The 18,035-nt window shown below is 54.7% G+C and overlaps 2 protein-coding genes and 1 long non-coding RNA gene across 3 annotated transcripts; 1 reads left to right on the forward strand and 2 right to left on the reverse strand.

Annotated features, from left to right (window-relative positions):
- Positions 1 to 977: 977 nt before the first annotated feature.
- On the reverse strand, positions 978 to 7,355 carry TMEM120A (transmembrane protein 120A). Its single transcript, XM_068655568.1, has 12 exons — positions 7,216 to 7,355; positions 5,852 to 5,970; positions 5,306 to 5,422; positions 4,627 to 4,686; positions 3,913 to 4,008; positions 3,728 to 3,817; positions 3,249 to 3,314; positions 2,683 to 2,744; positions 2,389 to 2,481; positions 1,920 to 1,984; positions 1,334 to 1,402; positions 978 to 1,251 (listed from the first exon to the last, which is right to left on the reverse strand). Exons 1-12 carry the CDS (start codon positions 7,288 to 7,290, stop codon positions 1,138 to 1,140), a joined length of 1,026 nt encoding a protein of 341 aa, XP_068511669.1. The 5' UTR covers positions 7,291 to 7,355; the 3' UTR covers positions 978 to 1,137.
- Positions 7,215 to 18,026, reverse strand: STYXL1 (serine/threonine/tyrosine interacting like 1). Its single transcript, XM_068655570.1, has 9 exons — positions 17,817 to 18,026; positions 17,009 to 17,070; positions 16,441 to 16,567; positions 16,175 to 16,231; positions 15,097 to 15,242; positions 13,591 to 13,736; positions 12,430 to 12,521; positions 10,566 to 10,675; positions 7,215 to 8,433 (listed from the first exon to the last, which is right to left on the reverse strand). Exons 1-9 carry the CDS (start codon positions 17,956 to 17,958, stop codon positions 8,302 to 8,304), a joined length of 1,014 nt encoding a protein of 337 aa, XP_068511671.1. The 5' UTR covers positions 17,959 to 18,026; the 3' UTR covers positions 7,215 to 8,301.
- LOC137842006 (uncharacterized) lies at positions 8,429 to 13,595 on the forward strand. The gene is made up of 4 exons (XR_011088885.1): positions 8,429 to 9,665; positions 10,956 to 11,036; positions 11,771 to 11,860; positions 12,759 to 13,595. It is a non-coding gene; the product is annotated as an uncharacterized lncRNA (long non-coding RNA).
- Positions 18,027 to 18,035: the final 9 nt, after the last annotated feature.

Raw genomic sequence — 18,035 nt, forward strand, 5'->3', positions numbered from 1 at the left:
ACCCGGGGAAGAGGCAGCAGCTGTGGGATCAGCTGGCAGGAGGCTTGGGGCTCCCCGAGGTGCCAGGTGCAGGCAGGGAGGTGAGGACAGCAGCGGTGCTCAGCAGGCGGCTCGGGATGGAGAAACGGCTGCACTGGAAATGCTCTTTGGTTTCCTGCATTTCAGGAGTTCCCTGCAGTAGTACCGGGCTTTGGGGACACTGGATCCTGCCCGGGGTGTCCCTGCTCTGGAGGCACGGGGGGGAGCTGGCAGCTCCCAGCCCCGCTCTGCTCAGCCCTCCCAGCCCCAGAGCACCCCATGCTGGTGTGGGGGCAGCTGGGGATGGGTTTCCTCCCTCCCCACCACCTTCCTGCCACAGCCCACAGCCAGGCCCCAAGTGCAGGGCAGAGCCTGCAAACTGTGCCACAACCCCAGCAGACCGAGGCAGCGCCTTCCCTTTATTATTTCTGCACGTGCATCCTGCAGAGATGCAAGCCCAGGGTGCTGCTCACACAGCTCGAGTAAAGCCTGGGGCAGGCTCATGGTGCTCTCACCCTTTCCCCGGCCCCAGCTCAGCGCCCCCCTGCAGCAAGGAGGAACTGGGGGCAGCCCATGCTGGAAATCAGGGTGTCTGCACGGCCCCCGACCTCCCCAACAAGCCCAGGGGGCTGCAGGGGCAGCGACTGCTCCCTGCTGGCCTCTGCCTTCAGCTCCGGGAGCTGCCCTGGCTGCAGGGCTGGGGACAGGGCCAGCCTCACACCCAGCCCCGTCCCAAAGGGTGCTGATGCCAGCTGGGTGCCCCAGGCTGCTCCCTGCCCGCAGCAGGGTGAGGAGGATTCAGGCTCCACCCCAGAACCATCCCCGAGACTGTCTTCAGGGCAGAGAGGAGGGGAGCGGCTGTCCCAAGCCCCCCTGCTCCTCCCGGGGGAGGAAGGCAGGGCAGGACAGAGGTGCAGGGTGCTCCTGCTGCCAGGTGAGTGACACGGGCACAGCTCCAGCACCGCAGCCAACGCTTCTATTCACGAGCAGCCCCCGAGCTCTGTCCCACGGAACGGGGAGAGACACCTGCGTCCGGACGGCATCGAGGCGAGGAGCTGGGAATGGAGGACGGAGCCAGCGGGGAGAAAAAAACAGTCCTGGCCCCCGCTGCGCCCCGCTTCAGTCCCGCTTGGTGTCTTTGTTCTGGTTCTGAAACTTCTGGTGGACGACGCGGAGGGTGGTGAAGAAGTTCCCCAGGAAGAGGATGAAGAAGGGGAGGCCGCACATGAGGACCTGCAGGAGGCGGGGGTCAGCGGAGGGACGTGCCCGGCGCAGACGCCCCCTGCCCGGGCAGCTGCTGGAGCCCCCCCCTTACCTGCCACTCCTTGCACTCCGGGTGCTGGAGCATCCTGAAGAGCGTGACGGCGTTGTACAGCTGCCAGAACTGCAGAGACAGGAGGCTTAGGGCTTTTCCAAGGCTCAGCCCCGTGCTGCTGCTCATCCCAACACCTCCTCCAGGCACAAGCCTTGCATGAGGCCAGCCTGCCCCGGCACGGCACCGGGATCACAGCGCTCAGCCCCCAGGGGACCCAGCTGGGACATTTTCCCCCTGCCCTGCCACCTTCTGGAGCCCTGCAGCAAGCCCCCCACCAGCCCACTGCTTTTTCAGCCATCAGCCTGACCGAGTCAAGGAGGAACTGGACCTCGGGCAGCAGCTCGAGAGCTGACGTTTAGCAGGGTTTGGGGAGGGTTGGCAGAGCCAGCCCCGCTGCTGTACTTTGCACATCGCTCGAGCGCTTGGCACAGCTGCCCCACCTCGCTAGCCAGGCTGTGGAGGTGGTGCTTGGGAGGGAAAAGGAAAGGCTCAGCCTCTGCAGGGCACAGCAGGAATGTGCTAAGACTCAGCCCCGCCGAGGCTCTGGCCTCCTGCAGGTCCCCCCCGAGGCTCGGTGCGCACTCACCTGCCCAAAGAAGAGGAAGGGGAGCAGGAACGTGAGGCCTCGCCACATCCAGGACTGGAAGCCCTCTGCAGAGGATGAAGGTTTGCTGAGAGCACGCTCGTTACGGGGCCGCGTGGAGCCAAGCTCCTGAGCTCAGGGGCAGGGAGGTTTGGTGGCCGTGTCCCTCACTGAGGCCCCGAAGGCTCACGCAGCCTCCCCACGGGCACTTGTGCGTGCAGGGAGGACTCAGGCAGGTTTTCGTAGCCCTGGGGTCAGTGGGGACTCTGGAGGAAGCTCCTCTCGTGGGACCACCCTCCCAGCGAGCTCCCTGGGCTGCAGAGGCCGCCGTCTAGATTGCTGCTAACAGGAACCACAGTTCCCACTTAGCCTAGCACCAGTCGTACTGGGAGGGAGGCTGCCAGAAGCTGTGGGCCCAGGAAAATCAGTGACAGCAGGTTTGGGACAAGCAGCAAGAGGAATCCTGGCTTACCCACAGTGAGATCCATGTTGTGCCTCTCGCCCAGCGCTCGGAGCCGGTACAAGCACCCGCTCTGGTAGTAGTACTGGAGGAACTGCACAAAGCCTGCAAGGAGAGGGAGGGTGAGGGCAGAAGGCATCAGTCTGCGGTGCTCAGCCCCGGCATCGTCCCCACCCTGAGACCTTCCTCGCCCCGGGGAGGCCAAAAAAAGAGAAGAGCCAAGGGAAAAGCCAGGAGAGCTGAGAGCTGTGAGCAACCACAGCCAGTTTGCCACATGTCGAGCCCAGCAGGCCCGGCAGCACTTACTCTGGTACATGGAGAAGGAGAGGAACTGGTTCCTGAACATCTGGTACATCAACCCATCTGGCCTGGGGAGAGAGGATGCTGGTTGGGGCGTGCGGGGCTGCGAGGAGATGCCTTCAGCCCTGCCTGCCCCACGGCTGCGGTAACGGCACCGCTGCCACCAAAACAGGGGGCTCCCCAGCTCGGGTACCCCAGCGCAGCTCCCCTGCGTCAGTGCCTTGTAGAACAGTGCTTGCAGCATGAAAGCGTCCAGCCTGGGGAGCCAGCAGTGGGGAGGCTGGTGCAGGGGTCAGGAAAACACTGCGGCAGCCCTTGGAGGAGGATTGCAACACTTTGGGGTCGCGTTTCCCAACCCGGAGCCCCGAGCAGTGCTGCCTGCCCCGCTGGGTGCTGGTGGCTGCTGCTCTCTGGAGCGCTTGGGCCCGGTGAGGGCTGCGTGGAGCTGCCCGTTAGATCTCAACGTCCATGGAGCAGGAATAGAGCTACTGGTCAGAGCTTGTAGGGCCAACACCCCATCAGTGGGCAGGCTGCGGTCCCTACCCCCAGGAGCCGAGGGGACGCAGGCTTACCAAGTCAGCATGACGCCCGACAGGAACGTGGAGACGTAGTGGTGGAACACCCACCAGCCCTTGATTCTGGAAGGCAGACACAGGCCAGGGGTCAGGAGTTGAGATCCAAGCACGGCCCAGGAAGGCAGAGCCAGCCACGTGCCAGCCACCCCCTGGCTCCCAGGGCAAGGCGAGGAGCAGGGATGGCCACGAAATGGCTGCATGCGGAGCGGGGACCCAGTGCCTCCCATCCAGGTGGCACTTGGGGGCTGCTCCGGCTTCCCTGCCACCTCCACACGGTGAGTTCATCCCTCCCACGCCAGCAGCTGCCTCCTAAAGCCAGCTCGTGTGGCTAATTACCGGGGTTTGCTACACGCCCTGAGTAGGAGGCATCAGCTGCTCCCTTGGGAAGTGCAAAGCTGCACCGTGGCCCCACAGGGGGGGGACCAGGTGGCTGCACGCCCCCTCCCAGCCCCCTCCCCGAGCCCCCAGGGACTCACTTGGATCCGTTGTTGATCAGGATGCTCTCCCGGATGGTGAGGGTGCAGTAGTACCACACCAGGAGGAAGTTGAAGACGGCGTCTGTCACCCTGGGGTGCAGCAGAGCGGTGTCAGAGGGCAGCAGCGGGGCTCAGGCACCGAGCAGCAGCAGCTGCAAGACGCCCAGCACCCAGCCCAGGCTCACCTGGAGTTGAGGAGGAACCGACAGGAGAAGGACACGATGAGCAGGATGATGGTGAGGTAGAGCTTGAACTTCTCGTACTCGTCTTTGTAGGCAAACCTGCGGGGAAGCACAAGCTTGGAGCAAGGTGGCTGCTGCCAGTCTGCGTCCTCCCCTCCCGTCCTGCCCGGCCGGGCGAAAGCACTGCTCTGCTGGGAACCTCTCGGAGGTGTGAAGGGAAATCCCTGTCCCCGGGCACTTCTGGGAGAGCAAACCACGCTGCGCTCACACTGGTGAGCAGGGGAGCTCCCAGAGGAGCCGGGCAGATCGGGGTCTGGTCAGCATATTTTGGGGAGCTGATGGAACTGGACGGGGTCAGGGCTCTCTGCTCAGCACCTCCCTGCGTGTGGGGGCTGAGGGCCAAGCCCGGCGTTTCCCCAGGGGAAGAGGAGGGGGATGGCCATGAGACTGTCCCTCCTGGAAGTCCCTGACGTGGGGGAAACTCTGGCACAGCGTTGGTGGCAGATCCGAACGGTCTGTCCCAGCACGGCCCCGGGAGCTGAGCAGAGCCCAAGGGCCAGTTCTGGGAAAGGAAGAACTGAACAGAGCAGGGACGGAATCTGCACGAGGTGGGCCAAGGCAGCCACGTGCCCGGGGGAAGATTTATGGCTTCCTTGTGACGAGGGGCTCCCAAATCCCCCCCCAAAGCACACGCCCGCCGTGACACAGGGGCCGTACTTAGCCTGCTTGCTGAGCAGCGTGACGTTGACATTCCCGAGCACCAGACTCAGGTACAACCTGGAGAGAGAGAGCAGAGGCGTGCGGTGGGCGCCTGCCCAGGGCTGGCTGTCACCTCCCTGTCCCCATCCCTGTCCCGTGCACGGTGACACCGGCGAAGGGGCACACGGGATGTTTTCCAGCGGGCGCTGCCAGGAGGCGTGCGTGGTGCTGGCATCCCGCCCTGAGGGTGGCAGGGGGGTGGCTGAGGGCAGAGCCACCCCCTCTGTTGGCACCCAGTGGGTGCTGGCCAGGGGTTCAAGGGCAGGGGAAGGTGGTGGCGGGGCCCGGGGAGGCCGGGGCTGGCTCCGTCCCAGGCGTCCTGGGGCAGCGAGGCGGCTGCAGCCAAGGGCAGGGCGACAGCAGGGTCGTGCCTTGTGGTGTTACAGCTGCTGGGGGCTTGTGCTGCACATCGAAGGTTTTTGTCATCCCAAAAAGGACGCTAAGGTTCCCTCCAGGGGTGGAGGTGAAGGATCCGGCCCTGGGGACAGCTTCCAAGGGCAGCAGCCACCTCCCAGCCCTCCGCCTCCCCCAGGAGCTCCTCTGGCAGGGAGAGGATCAGCCACGGGAGGACCCTGGCACCCGCAGACCCCAGCTGACCCAAATCCCTCTGGAAAAGGGACTGTGAAGCACCTCTTACCCATTCTTCTTTGGCAGATAGGCCTCCATCTCGAAGAAGACGTTCTGCCGCTCTTTGATGAGGCTCTGGGTCTCCTGGATGGACTCCTGCTGCTCGGGACTCGCGTGGGCCTTGCATCTGGGGAGGAAAGGCAGGTGCTGGCAGCAGGGTAGCCTCGGTCACAGCCCAGCACGGGTTGGTGTGATGCGAGGCAGTGTCTAGGACAAGGACACCCCAAGGACGGGAAGGACACACAGGAGGGGAGTCGGCACCTCCAGCTGCACGGAGAGCCCCTGCGGGAGTTTTTTTGGGGGTTGCTGGAGGGAAGGGAGCAAGGGTGAAAGGGAGGGGGCAGCAGCTCTTCCCCCCACCAGGCGGGCAGCTCAAGCTCCCAACTGCAGCCTGAGCACAACTGGGGAAGGGAAAGCCGAGCAAAAAACCTGCCTGGGTACAGCCAGACCTAAACAGCCCTTTTTTAACATTTGCACTGGGGAGAGCTGGGAGCGCGTGCAGTAGCCCCGTCCTCGTGGCTCTCTCCTCCCCGGCTGTCTCAGGACGCCAGCTTACTTTTTGAGGGACAAGGACAGCTCCTTCAGCCGCTTCTTCTGCCGTGCGATGGAGCTGGAGATCCCGTCCTGCAGCTTGGTTAGCTCCTCCAGCTTCTGCTTGTACAGCTTGTGATTATCCTGGGCACGAGAGAGAGCAGCGCGCTCCAGATACCTGCTCCAGGAGGGCGCAGGGTGCCTGATGCCCACATGGAGAAACTGGGCAGGCTCTGTTATTTCGGCAGAACCCCCCAGTTGCAGCCAAAGGGCTGCGACTCAAACGCTGCTGTGGGGGGCACAGAGGTGGCTTTGCTGCTGCTGTCACCCCAGGTGCCCGTGGTTTGGGCCAGGCCCCCCCGGTCCTGCCCTGGGATGTTGGAGGGAGCCCCTGCTCCAGGAGGGCTCGTGGTGGGGCCAGCTGCAGGGCGCCACGTGCCGCTGTCACCCAACAGCACCTGGGTAACGCTAGATGCCATTCTTCTGCTATATTTAGACAGGAAAGGAGAGAACCGCGCTGTGTCAATGCTCCTTGTCCCAGTCAGCTGAAAAACAACCTTAACCCGGCCGCGGGCAGCCCCGGCGCCGCCACCTCCAAAGAATTCCACGCTGCTCGCGACAACCCTTGGACTAGACCTTGGTGCAGACGCGTTTCAGGCTCTGCGCTTCTTATCAAGCACTTTATCAGCAGCTGTCAAAGCCCTTCCCAGCAGGGAAAGGTGAAAGCAAGGCACAGAGGAGGGAAATACCTCAGTCTCCCTCCTGGGGCGAGCGGCGTGGCCGCAGCGGGGGGGGGGGACAGATCCCAGATGCTCCCCGCTCCCCCAGCAGTGATTTATGTCCCGGCAGCACGTTTGTGCTCCACAAACTCCTTTTCCTTGCTCCTGCTGCTCCCAGGTAGCCGGGACCCAGTGCCGTGTGTGCCCCCCGCTCCTAAAGAGCTTCAGGTCTGGGTCCTGCTGCTCCAAACCACCCCGGGACCACTGCGCTCCGAGGGGGCTGCTGGAGAGCCCGGCCAGGCCGGGGGGGGCTGGGGGCTATAGGATGGAGCTGTCACATCCCCAGGGCTGGCACCAGGCTGTCCCCACAACCCCTGTGGAGCAAGAGCGGGTTTCTCAAAGCCTCCCTTGCCCCAGATCTGGGCACAGCCGCCTGCAACAGCCGGGGGGGGGGAAGGAAGGAGGGGAAAAGGGAACCGGGGCCGGCCGGGAGGGGGGGGTCGAGCAGGAGGTGCCAGCCCCTGCCCAGGGGCAGAGCTCCGGGGAGGTTTCGCGGAGCAGAGGGGCACGGAGCCATGGGGAGGGGTGGTATTAAAGGGGGGGGTCCTGAACCTTTTGGGCACAACGGGGGTGCGGCTGGGTGGGGGCTGTGCTCGGAGCCCGGCGGTACCTGGATGCGCTGGTAGCCCTCCTGCAGCTCTTCCCACTCCCGCAGGCAGTCGGCGGCCGAGGCGCCGCTGGCCATGGCGGAGAGGCAGCGGAGGCTGGAGGCCGGCAGGGAAAGCAGCGGAGGAGGAGAAGCAGCGAGGCTGGAGGCCGCCAGGCACCGGGCCCGGCGCTGCCGCCGTCTTCCGGGCACGCCCCGAGCCGGGAGAGGCGGGACCGGCACCGGGGGGGGGGGACCCGGAGGGGGGCTGCCGGCACCCGGCCTCCCCCGAGCAGCCCCGGTCTCGGTTTGGGGTGTTTGGGTTCGCAACGGGGGTAACGGGTGGAGCTACCCCCCCCCTAACGATGCTGGGGGTTAGGGGAGGATGGGGAAGGGCAGGGAGAGGGGGGGGAGCACCCCGAGCCACGCGGTGATAAATGCTTAGCATGGAGTGCAGGGAGAGCCCAGGAGGGTTTTTGTGTAGGGTTTTTATTTTGTGGTGTCCGTGGAAGGAGTCAGAGTGCTGCAGGGCAGAGGGGCAGCAGGGCTGGCGTGGTCCTATAATATTACCAGGGCCTCGAAAGTGGCTGCCAGGCAAGGTCAGGTCGCTGGATTTGGGGGGAAGCACGGTCCTGCCTGCCAGCCAAAACCAGAGGGGGAGGGTCCGGTGCCTGCCAGGGTCTGCAAAGACTCTTATGGAACAGGGGAGCTCCTGAAATGGGGAGGTTCTGCCCTCGTCTCCCTGGGCTGGGACCAGGTGCAGTCAAATTCTAAATTTGCCTTTCAGAGAGAGCACTGATGACTTCCCTGTAGCTGGGGCAGGAAGCAGGCCCGATAATGTGGCCATAAACCCGCTGGCTTACAGAGGAGGCAAGTGGTGCTGAACGGGCTGCATCCTGCAGGCCTTGCCTTCCCCAAACCACCACCTTCAGCGACAGGCATGCTCCCCTAACGGCTCCAAAACTTCACCCAGTATAATAAAAGCTAGAGATGAAGGAATTCCATAATGTTAAGAGCTTTTCCAACTGCTTTCCGTTAACCTTCTACCTACGGGACAGATGGTGGTGCGGACAGGGAAGCGTCTTCCCCTGCTGGGTGTTCCCTGTGCTGTCAGTAGTTTGGTTCGGAGATGTCTGTGATCGTGGTCCCATAGATCTGGGCCTCCCAGTCCGAAAGCTGTTTCACAAAGCCGCGGTGCGGTCTCATGTTCTCTTTGCATTTCAGAACGTGGTCCCAAGCTTTCTGTAAGTAGAAAGAAAGCAAAGAAGTGTTAGAAATTCGAGCTGAAAAATAATTTATTGTAGTTACACTAAGCAGCTACATTTGTGAACAAAACAGCTTTGTATTTACTGCCCGTGATAGACTTTGGCAGATAAGACTTTGGCTACCAAAGCAAGGACATAACGGATCCAGATGTGAACTTCAGAGAAGCCTTTCATCTTTATACCCGGCTTTCCTGGCTATGAGGATAGCTCATGCTTCTTTCATTAGCTGATGTGTTTCTTGTATTGTTTACGCTGACAGAGCAGTGCAGTCCTGGATTTTCTATGCTAAAAAGCCATTTCTTCCATGGGTGATAAGCGAAGCAGTGAAGTATCAGCTATTTTCAGGCAAGAAACCAAGGTTTGCACATTTCTGAACTGGTGTGACCTGGTGTGGCAGAGCGGATATTAAGCTCCAGTTATCCCACCACGTTAATTACAGCCATCTTAATGATTTGTTAGTTCCGTGTAATCAGCTAGGAACTCTGCTGCACAGAGGGCAAATCCGCCAGCATTACTCTGCTTTGCTCAGCTACGTCCTGGGGTTTACCCAGTAGTGCTCATCTTCCTGCTGATTCCCCCCAGCAATCAGAGGATTGCTTAAGTGTAACGAGACCAAAGGTCACAAGATAGTGCTCCATTGGTTTGCTTTTTTTCTAATCTCAGCAATTCTGTAGGCTCTGAACCTCATCTTCCAATATTTACTCCTCTGCCCATGGTATGTGTGTCTGTAGTTCCCCTGAACCCCGCAGATCTACTCAGATCGATCCCTAATAGACTAAGGGGCCACACGTCCCAAATCTGTGTTTCTTTTGCAATATCTCTGAAAATTTTCACAGATCTCTGCCCAGATTGGGCCAAGGGTCACACAAAAATCTGTTGTGCTGCTTTAGTCTGCAAGAAACAAACTCCTCTGCCAGGAAAATCCCCCAGGAAGGCTTTGCCCAGGCCAGCTGCAGGACACCACGGCGCTCAGCAAAACGCTGAGACCAACCTGTTGATACCAACTGGGAGAAACTGCAAGGATCAGCTTTGACTTTTGCTCTGCCATCACAAACGTCTCTGGCAGTTTAGCATGCAGGGGAAAACAGCAAGGGAATGGTTATCGATGTGCCGGGGCAATCACACCCAGCATTACTAGCAGAGACCAAATAGTGTCTGCTGCCCAGCTGGCACGCTCAACCCGAAATTACCCTTTGGCACACACCGATGGTAAGAGATTTCCTCTTATGTTGCAAATGTTTGCACAAAATCAATTAAATGATTAGATACAGACCCAGCTCCAGTGAAGCTTGAATCAATCCTTTCAGGCTCCCAAAGGAGGTCACGCTTTCCAAACAAAGACAAGACTTTTAAGGAGAAACCTTCCAGTTCTCATGGGAAAAAGGCTGCTCTGTGCCAAGCAGGCAGCACGAGCTGGTGCCTACAGCAGCACAGTGACCGTGTTTTGTACCCAAAGGGATAAAGGGCTGGCATCTGGGGAGACGCTGCCAGTCTCACCACGCCACAGGGTCATTCTCAGCCTTCATTCCTTATTTTTCATATGTTATTCAGAGCTCTGGAACAGAATGTACCATCCTTTTCACCTGGGTGTCCCTCCCAGGCTAGTGTTATCCCGTTCCAGATTTCTTTACAGTGGTGTCTGTGGGAGGGGATTGCTTCTGGGGAAATATAACAAGGTTTCAGAAGTCAGTGCTGATGAGCCCAGCGGTAAATCAGAGCTCTGCAAGCACCGGGGTGTGAACGTCCCTGTAACCACCTGGCATTAAGAGACGGGATTAAGTCTGGTAGCTTCCAGACACTCTTTTTCTCAGATCCAGGAGAGTGGAAGAGCTAAGATCTGTAATCTGCTTTATTTTTATAGCCCTGTGGTTAAGTAGGGAAATACAAGAATATCACAGGTGCCAGGTAAGAGCTCAGAGATCCAAAATTGCACCTAAGCCGCCTCCTTAAAGGTACAACTAATGTAAGAGAATCTCTTACATTGTTAGGTGGATAGTCTGCATGAATGCACAGATAATTTCTTTCTTGTTAACACAGCGATGAGGCTTCGGGAACAGAAATAAACTGCAGACCCAGCCAGTATCTGTGGGAAGAATGACAGTGATGTACCTTCAGGGAAAACTGGTGGGAATGCATAAGATAGGCCATGGTGACTGTGCTGCTCCGGCTTATCCCCAGGGTGGAGAACACCAGCACTGCTCCGAGATCCAGCTGAGCATCTGAGTAAAGAAATGCCAATCACAGATTAGTGATCGGGGAAATCAAAATTCCAGTTGTAAAGTCAAGCTCTAATTCAGTGAAAACTGACAGGCAGCTAGCCTGAGAGACAGGAACCGTCATGAACCTTGATAGGAACAGATGGGCACTGCCAGCTTTTGTTTCTGTAACCATTTGCCTTTCTTAAAACCGCACTGAGTTAAAAAGTGGCTTTTTTGAGGACCAGAATCAAATGACAGTGATCAGTCAATGCTTCGTGACAGATCAGTGTCACCTTTTTAGCAGGTGACTGTGACAAAAAGTGGCCCACCAGGACCAAGCAGCTGTGGTCAGCATCACACCAGCAACTCAAAACTCTTCCAGGTAGGTTTAAAGCTAACAAAATGTCTGTTGAATGCAAACCTCACTGTTGTCCACTCAAGCTGGAGGAATTGGCTCTCAAACTGGCAGGGACTTGGACTTCAAATCCCTTACCCCTCGTGGGGATCACCAGTGGGAAGCACGTGCATGGCAGTTAGGGTGCTGTTTTTCTCATGTTGTGCGTGCTTTGCATGGAAATCTGTAAGGCCAGCAAACTCATTTTCTACAGAAGCCAAGCTCACTTGGCTTGAGGATGCTGTCATTCACTGCTAACCACATCAACTCTGCTACCTATTTCCATAATTTAGTAATAAACCTTTTAATTCTTTCCCTCCCTCTCCAGAGTAGACAGCACAACGTGTTTTTGGAATATCAGCAACTGTGCTCTAGAATTTGTAGGGCAAAGCCTATTCTGCTGTTGCTGAGAGGTTGTTTTCTTTTTTTTTTCTTTTTCTTCCAAGCACTCTTCCAGGCTGGGTAAAAAAACGGGGCAAAATGCAAGACAAGTAAGTGGATATCAGCGTTTGGGTTTCAATGCATGCAAGTCATGAAATTCAGGTTAGGACTACAGGATTATATCCTCAGCTTTCACTTCCTTGTTTCTTTGTGTCCAATTGTTATTTCTGACTTTGTACTTGCATTACAAGTTCTGTGGGGACAGGGTGGTCTTTTGCTCCTGGGTCTGTAGGGCACTTAGCACAGCAGGGCCTCAGTCTGAGGCAGATGCTGTTTTGTAGGTGCAATACAAGACAACGACGCAGGTGGACACCATCATGGGATGAAGCTGCAGGAATTATGCCTGCCGTGCTGCTGCAGGTACTGAGCTAGTATGTTTTTCTTTGCCCTTTCTGATATAATCAGCTGAAGGCAGGTTTATGTTGTCCAACCTGAAAGTTTCCCTAGGCCCTACAGCGAGTCTGCACAGCAAACCCCAAGGGTTGAGAGTGTCTCATGGTAAGTTCTCCAATGGGCATCACATTCCTGCTCAAATAAAGCTCTGGTGGTTGAAGATTTGGGCTGGTGAGTCAAAGAGTTGTATTTAAAAACAAAGGAATAGGAGGGGATCCTGTGAAGCCCTCACAGACATCCCATCCCAAAGCCTTCTCACACCTAGTGGAAAGCTCACTGCTATCACAGCGAGGTGTTCTTTAAAGCGAGTACTCTCTGTCAGGAATATCAGTGTCAGATGCCCTCTAAAATCTCCTCTCTGTGTCAGGCTGGTTACTGAGACACCTCTGGTGTACATTAGGGTGTGGGCTGGCTTGGGAGTATGCTGAGATCTTGAAAGATTACGACCCTCCCGTTTGAGCTTCCTGCTGGAGTCAATTGCAGTCACTCCCATTTAATATCTCAGAGTGAACAAGGGCTCAGGAATTCCAGATCAGGAACAACTCACCTATGAAATGACAAATGGTGGGAAAGGAAGAAAAAAGATTTGCTTCGAGTGAATCTGGAACAGATATATGGAGATATTTGTCTTCTGCAAACCTGTAAAAAGAGCACGCAGCATTACATGGGCCAACAAAGCAACTGTGGGGGAAAATTGTTTGTTAGAGGCAAGCTGATAATTTTGTTTGCTGTTACGTGTGTGAGTTTTTCATCATTAACATGGCAATAAGGGATTGTTATGGTAAGACACTGAGGCACACGTAATACAGAACCAGCTTAATTACTGATTTCCATTCCACGTGGTATCAGCATTGATGCCTTAACTTTATCCTACAGCCTCCCTTATCTGAGAGCTAAATGAAAACAGATGAACTGAAAGCAAGAGTGCCTTCGCAGCGTGCACGTTAGCAGTTATGGCAACAGGGCTCCATGATTCACTTCATGTGGTTCTCTGTGACAGCATCCTCCTGCTTCTAGAAGCTCAGAGAACTCAGCTCAGAGAACTAATGGCATAAAACACTGGTGAGGCATTTCTGAAATGTGAAAGCACGTCACACAGACAGCATGGGGAGATCACACAGGGTGCAGAGACCTTTGATATCTTCTGAAACCAGAGGCAGGAGAAATGCCTGCTGGTACACGTGTCGTGAGGTAAGTAACTGGACTTGTTGCTTACTTTACTTTGGCCAAGACCCTGAGAAATGCCACTGGATTTTTCATTGGATGAAATGACATTTCCAGCACGGCCTGACTGAGCTGAGTGGTCATGGACAGAAGAAGGTAAGGAAGGAAGATGAACAATGTGAAAAATCAATGATTTAGCTTTTACACTGATGTGTTTGTAAGATTTTTGTAAGATTTTGCTCAGAAGGCTACTCAGTGGTGTAGGTTCTACCTGAAGGATGTGGCATGTAACAGACTGAAAGTGCCGAGGACCTCCCAGTCCTTTCACCCAATCCATCCATGTCACAGTAAATGGCTACAGGAACACATTGCTGCTGTGCAAACTCTTGCTATGCAAGTACAGATCACAAAACTGAGTGTGAAATAGCACCCAAATCTGCAGTGAAAAAACAGTTTTCCTTGGAAGTTTATAGGCACTTGCTGCTGTGATGCTGTGCCACCTCACAGGCACAGACGTCAGTGAGAATACACCCTGAAAACTTACAGTGTAGAAGGCTGCTCAGAAATATTGACTTGAGCTTTGATCTTCAAATCCTTCTGAATCTGTTGGTCACAGGCCTGCTTGAAATTGCCCATGTATAGCTTTGCAGGCAGTATTTCTACAGGGTACAGCTGGAAGTTGTCTAGTTCCTGCAAGGAGAGAAGCCGTGGGTTCAGTTCAGAGCATATTTGCTCTTTTAGCTCCTTAAACAGAAGTCACGTAGAGAAATGAACACACACTTAGTCAGCAGCCCATGACACATTTGAATGTAATGATGCATTCAATCACCCGGACATTCTGAAATGTGGAAGTCTTGCTAGATTTAGTGAGAATAATTAACAAAAACACTGTCATTGTGGCATTACTTGAAACAAATCCTAACCAAACAGGGGAAAAATATATTCTTTGCAATGTCTGGAGGAACCACAGCATAACGGATTCATTTGATGTTTTATTGTTCACTAGGCCAACTGAAGTCGTCTGCCACCTGCAGAGCTGCAGGTGCAACGTCGTGGCACAGCACAAGTCCACAGAGATTTTGGCTCTGTGCTGCCGAAAGGCTGAGAACAAAAATATAGAAGTAGGCAGCAGTGCTTCTACATCCATAACCGGTACTCCATAAAGCTGCATCGGAACAAAACTGCAGCTCAACAGCTTAAAGCATCAGAGAGCAACAGCTTAAACTGAGCTGAGGAGGTAATTCTGTGTCCAGCTGAATCTGCTGGGGGAGTTTAGCAGTTTGCTGCCCCTCACAATGGAGCACAGTGAATTCATTTTCTGTGCTGTGGCATCCCGCAAGGTTAGCACTGTGTCGTGGGCTGCTTCGTGTGAAGCAGATGTGAAGTAGTAGGAATCAGACACAAAGGATGTTGCTGTACAGTGCCCTCTAAATCTGCCCTGCTGCAGGTCCTGTCCTAGATGTGAAAATAGGACAATTGTTTCTCCCAAGTTAAATAGATCAATGTTTGCAGGTGAAACCAAACAATCAGGGTACCAGTGTTCCAGTGGATGGCTCCTTTCTTTCTGGGCCTGTTGAAGCAATGCTCCAACATTTGCTTTGTGACCCTTCCAGACAAAAAGCTTTATAGGCATGAAATACAGGGCTTGATAGTTGCACCTCTGTCTGGAAACATTTACTGTGTAACATCTCAGATAACCTCATATAAAAGAGATTAAAGCGGAGCCTGCCTTATTTCATTGTTTGCTACTGTTTGTTTAGTTATCTGCACTCTCCAGTAGGCCAGTTTTGGGGTTATCAGAGGAGGCTTCCTTGGCTGCTTCCACGAGCTAGCTTTCACGCAATAGGAGAGGAAAAAAAAAAAAGACAGTGTGGCTGCAAAAGAATTTGTGGTGACACTCGGGGGAAGAGCAGTAATTTAAATTACATTTAATTCCTTTGTTTGAAATTACTCTGATAGCAGGCTTACAGCACCACTTAGCTATTCATTAGCTATCATCAGATGAATACGACTGCTCGTTTTTTTTACTTGCAAATTGGCCTAGTCTCACCTGAGGCATCCACAGTATCTTCTGAGTCCTCAGAAAATGATAGCAAGCGGAAAACCGCTTGTATCCTCCCCTCAGGACCAGCACGGGATGGCGGGTGAATTGCTGCAAGCTTCTGGCGTGTCGGACGGCAGTTCCTTCCTCAGCATCTAATGAGATCAAAAAGCTATTTGCTGGGGCAGGTTTAGTGTGCCTCCAGCAGCCCTGGGGGTTAAATCTGGCCCTCTGGCACCACCAGCAAACTCCTTTTCATTTCATCTAATGGTCTGGAGAAAGCCTTGTTAAAAGCCAGACTTATTATTTATGTAACTGTTGCTGCAGGTCAATAACAAGCTGCTGCTCACCTCTAGTCCTATTCCTCTCCTGTTTTCTTTTGTAAGTCCAATTAAAGCTTTTATTCTCTCCCCATTATTCTTTGGGAAATGCTTGTAATAAGTTCCCATAATAGCAAAGCATTATTAGTATAAATCTAGTAATTTTAGTTGCATGGATACCCTTTTCTATAGCCTGCAAAAGGAAGTGAAAGAGGTGTCTTGAACACATTCTTCCCAAGCGTTTCAAACACTCCCTCAGCGAAGCAAATCATATGAGAGATGGTTTTGCCCCCTCCTTCTTCCCCTGGATCCATCCAGGTTGCCTCTAGCTCTGCCTGCTTTAGAAACAGATGAGTGCAACAGAAACCTGCTGCTGACTCTTCACACCTTCCATGCTCATGTCTCATCACCAAGTACTTCTGAATGCTTGCTTTGTCCGTTCTGCTTATACTCCCAGATTTTTTTCTTTAAAATTGGGGTGTGGGCTAGATGTAGTCTTTGCTAAAACTGCAGTAGCCTTTATAAAGCTAGTTGGAGCCAAACAAATGTAAAGAAGTCGTTCTGCATAGAGCAGCACTCCTGGCTAGAGGATGTGTTGCAACTATACATTTCCATGGTTCAAAGAAGCCTGAACAATTACAGGGAGAAGTTTCCAGCTTTTCACACTTTTCAGTGAACTCCATTACCTCAGCACCCACGTTAAAGCTACGTCTTCTTCAATGTGATAACGTGAAGGTTTCGTAACCCTCAGAGAAGGAAATACTCACTCTGTGAACATACGGAGCTTGAGTCAGTGTTTTCAGTCTCTGAAGAACCATTGCTCCCTGAAAGGCAACCGTTGGACAAGCTCAATTTCAGTGAGATGTGAAAAAATAAGAATAATTTAAAAGATCAATTCCTTTCAAGCAACAACTTCAGAGGGGTCAGTCTACAGATAGGAAAGCAGGCCTGCCAGGAAGCTCACTAAAGTAATGAGGAGTGGGAAGAATACCCGTCCTGCAGTGAGGTCTTCACTGACATGAGTCACAGGTACCTTTTTCTTTCTCCTCTTCCTCATCGTCAGGCAAGTCTAAAGAGCTGGTCTCGCAGTCATACACCACGCAGTATTTGACACACGCAAGCTCCTCTGCATCTGGCACCAGGTACTCCCCTGTAGGGCTCTGACAAAATCACAGAATTCTATCAGGAGCACAGCTCCACGCTTTTCTTGTGGCATCATTACAAGGAGAAGGGACTAGGGCTACGTCTGCGCTTTATGCCGAAAGACCCAGGTAGAATTCAGAAATCATGCAGGCTGCTCCAGATTGCTTCATCTGCTGCAGTGGTAAAGATGTCAGCACTGTCCTTTGTGAGACAAGCCTGCAATATGTCAGTTCTTGTGCAATATTTTCTTGATACACAGCCTCAGCGTGCCAATCCTCTGGGCTACTGAAGCCAGCTCTTCTGTGTGACAGAACACATCCCCCCAGCGGCAGAGCTGGAGCATGGCTGAAGGAGGCAGGGGAGAGGCGAGGACAACTCCCTTGTTTTTTAAGCCCATTTCATGTACTGCTAATTGCTAAATGCAGAGATTATTTACACAAACTGCAATCCTTCCTCACCTGCTCAATCCTGCGTGCTGTAACAATGTGGCTCTCGTTGTACTCGCGCTGAGTACGGGCATCTGGAAAAAAAAAAAAAAAAAAAGATAACCAAGGGAGAGCAATTGGCTTATTTGGTGCTTTTAAGGTAGAATGCTGCTTCTAATTCAGCAAGTGGGAATTCAGGCACCAATGTCAGCAAGAGAAAGACTCTGTTTCCTATAAATGGAGACTTTACATGTGGATAAACAACCCCCAACACTGATGTAAGTATGAGCAACACAAGGCGATGCCAACAGCCCCAGAGCTGCCCTGCGCATGGTGCTGTGCCCTCCAGCACCTCCTGGGGAGGGCACACGGCAGGGCCCCCATCCTGCTCCCGATCTGTCTGACCCCCTGACCAAAAGGTGCAGTGTGCGGCACCATTTGTGGGCTCTGGGCTCCCCGAAGGACGCAAACACTTATCGGGATGCTTTGTGTGATGGCCAGCACCTCTCGTCTGCCTGCCTGCACCGCTGGGAGCAGGGCAGGGGGATGCAGGGGTCAGGGAGCAGGGAGCTGGATGCGGGATGGAGTTGAAGCAGCAGCCAGGATTATAATTAAGTAGAAAACCTCCTTATTTATATTTTGCTCTCCCTGTGGGGCCAAGTGCCACACGGGGCCGCTTTCCACTCCACATGAAGAACGACAGCAGCACATCCCTGCCTCACAGCGAGCAACGGGGCGGCCACACACCCCTCAAGCAAGGCCTCGGTGACCCACAGGAGCCCTCCCTACGCCTTCACGAGCCCCGTGAGCCCGCACAGCTCCTGCCCGTGGGCGTCCTCACCCAGCAGGCTGAGGTAGTTGTGCTCGGCCAGGCGGGGCAGGCGGCGCTGCTGCTGGAGGGCGTTGTAGAGGCGGCCGGGCTCGCACAGCAGCACCCCCGCCATGGCTCCCCGCGGACCAGGCCGCGCTCCGCCCGTTGCCATGGCAACGCCTCCCCCCCTTCCCGCCCAGCCCGTTGCTAGGGGGTGACGTCACGCGCCGAAACCTCGCGATGCTTCCT

This window comes from Anas acuta, chromosome 19 (genome assembly GCF_963932015.1).
Source record: "Anas acuta chromosome 19, bAnaAcu1.1, whole genome shotgun sequence".
In the NCBI taxonomy this organism is placed as follows: Eukaryota; Metazoa; Chordata; class Aves; order Anseriformes; family Anatidae; genus Anas; species Anas acuta.

What these genes read in the sequence shown, in the direction of transcription:
- TMEM120A (XM_068655568.1), bottom strand. Translation starts at nt 7,290, where the DNA reads ATGGCCAGCGGCGCCTCGGCCGCCGACTGCCTGCGGGAGTGGGAAGAG. An exon ending in CTGATCAACAACGGATCCAA is followed by an intron (nt 3,315 to 3,727) that starts GTGAGTCCCTGG and finishes TCTGCCTTCCAG; the next exon opens with AATCAAGGGCTGGTGGGTGT. An exon ending in CAACATGGATCTCACTGTGG is followed by an intron (nt 1,985 to 2,388) that starts GTAAGCCAGGAT and finishes CATCCTCTGCAG; the next exon opens with AGGGCTTCCAGTCCTGGATG.
- STYXL1 (XM_068655570.1), bottom strand. Translation starts at nt 17,958, where the DNA reads ATGGCAACGGGCGGAGCGCGGCCTGGTCCGCGGGGAGCCATGGCGGGG. An exon ending in CAACTACCTCAGCCTGCTGG is followed by an intron (nt 17,071 to 17,816) that starts GTGAGGACGCCC and finishes TTTTTTTTCCAG; the next exon opens with ATGCCCGTACTCAGCGCGAG. An exon ending in TCTGAGCAGCCTTCTACACT is followed by an intron (nt 12,522 to 13,590) that starts GTAAGTTTTCAG and finishes CTCTTTTTACAG; the next exon opens with GTTTGCAGAAGACAAATATC.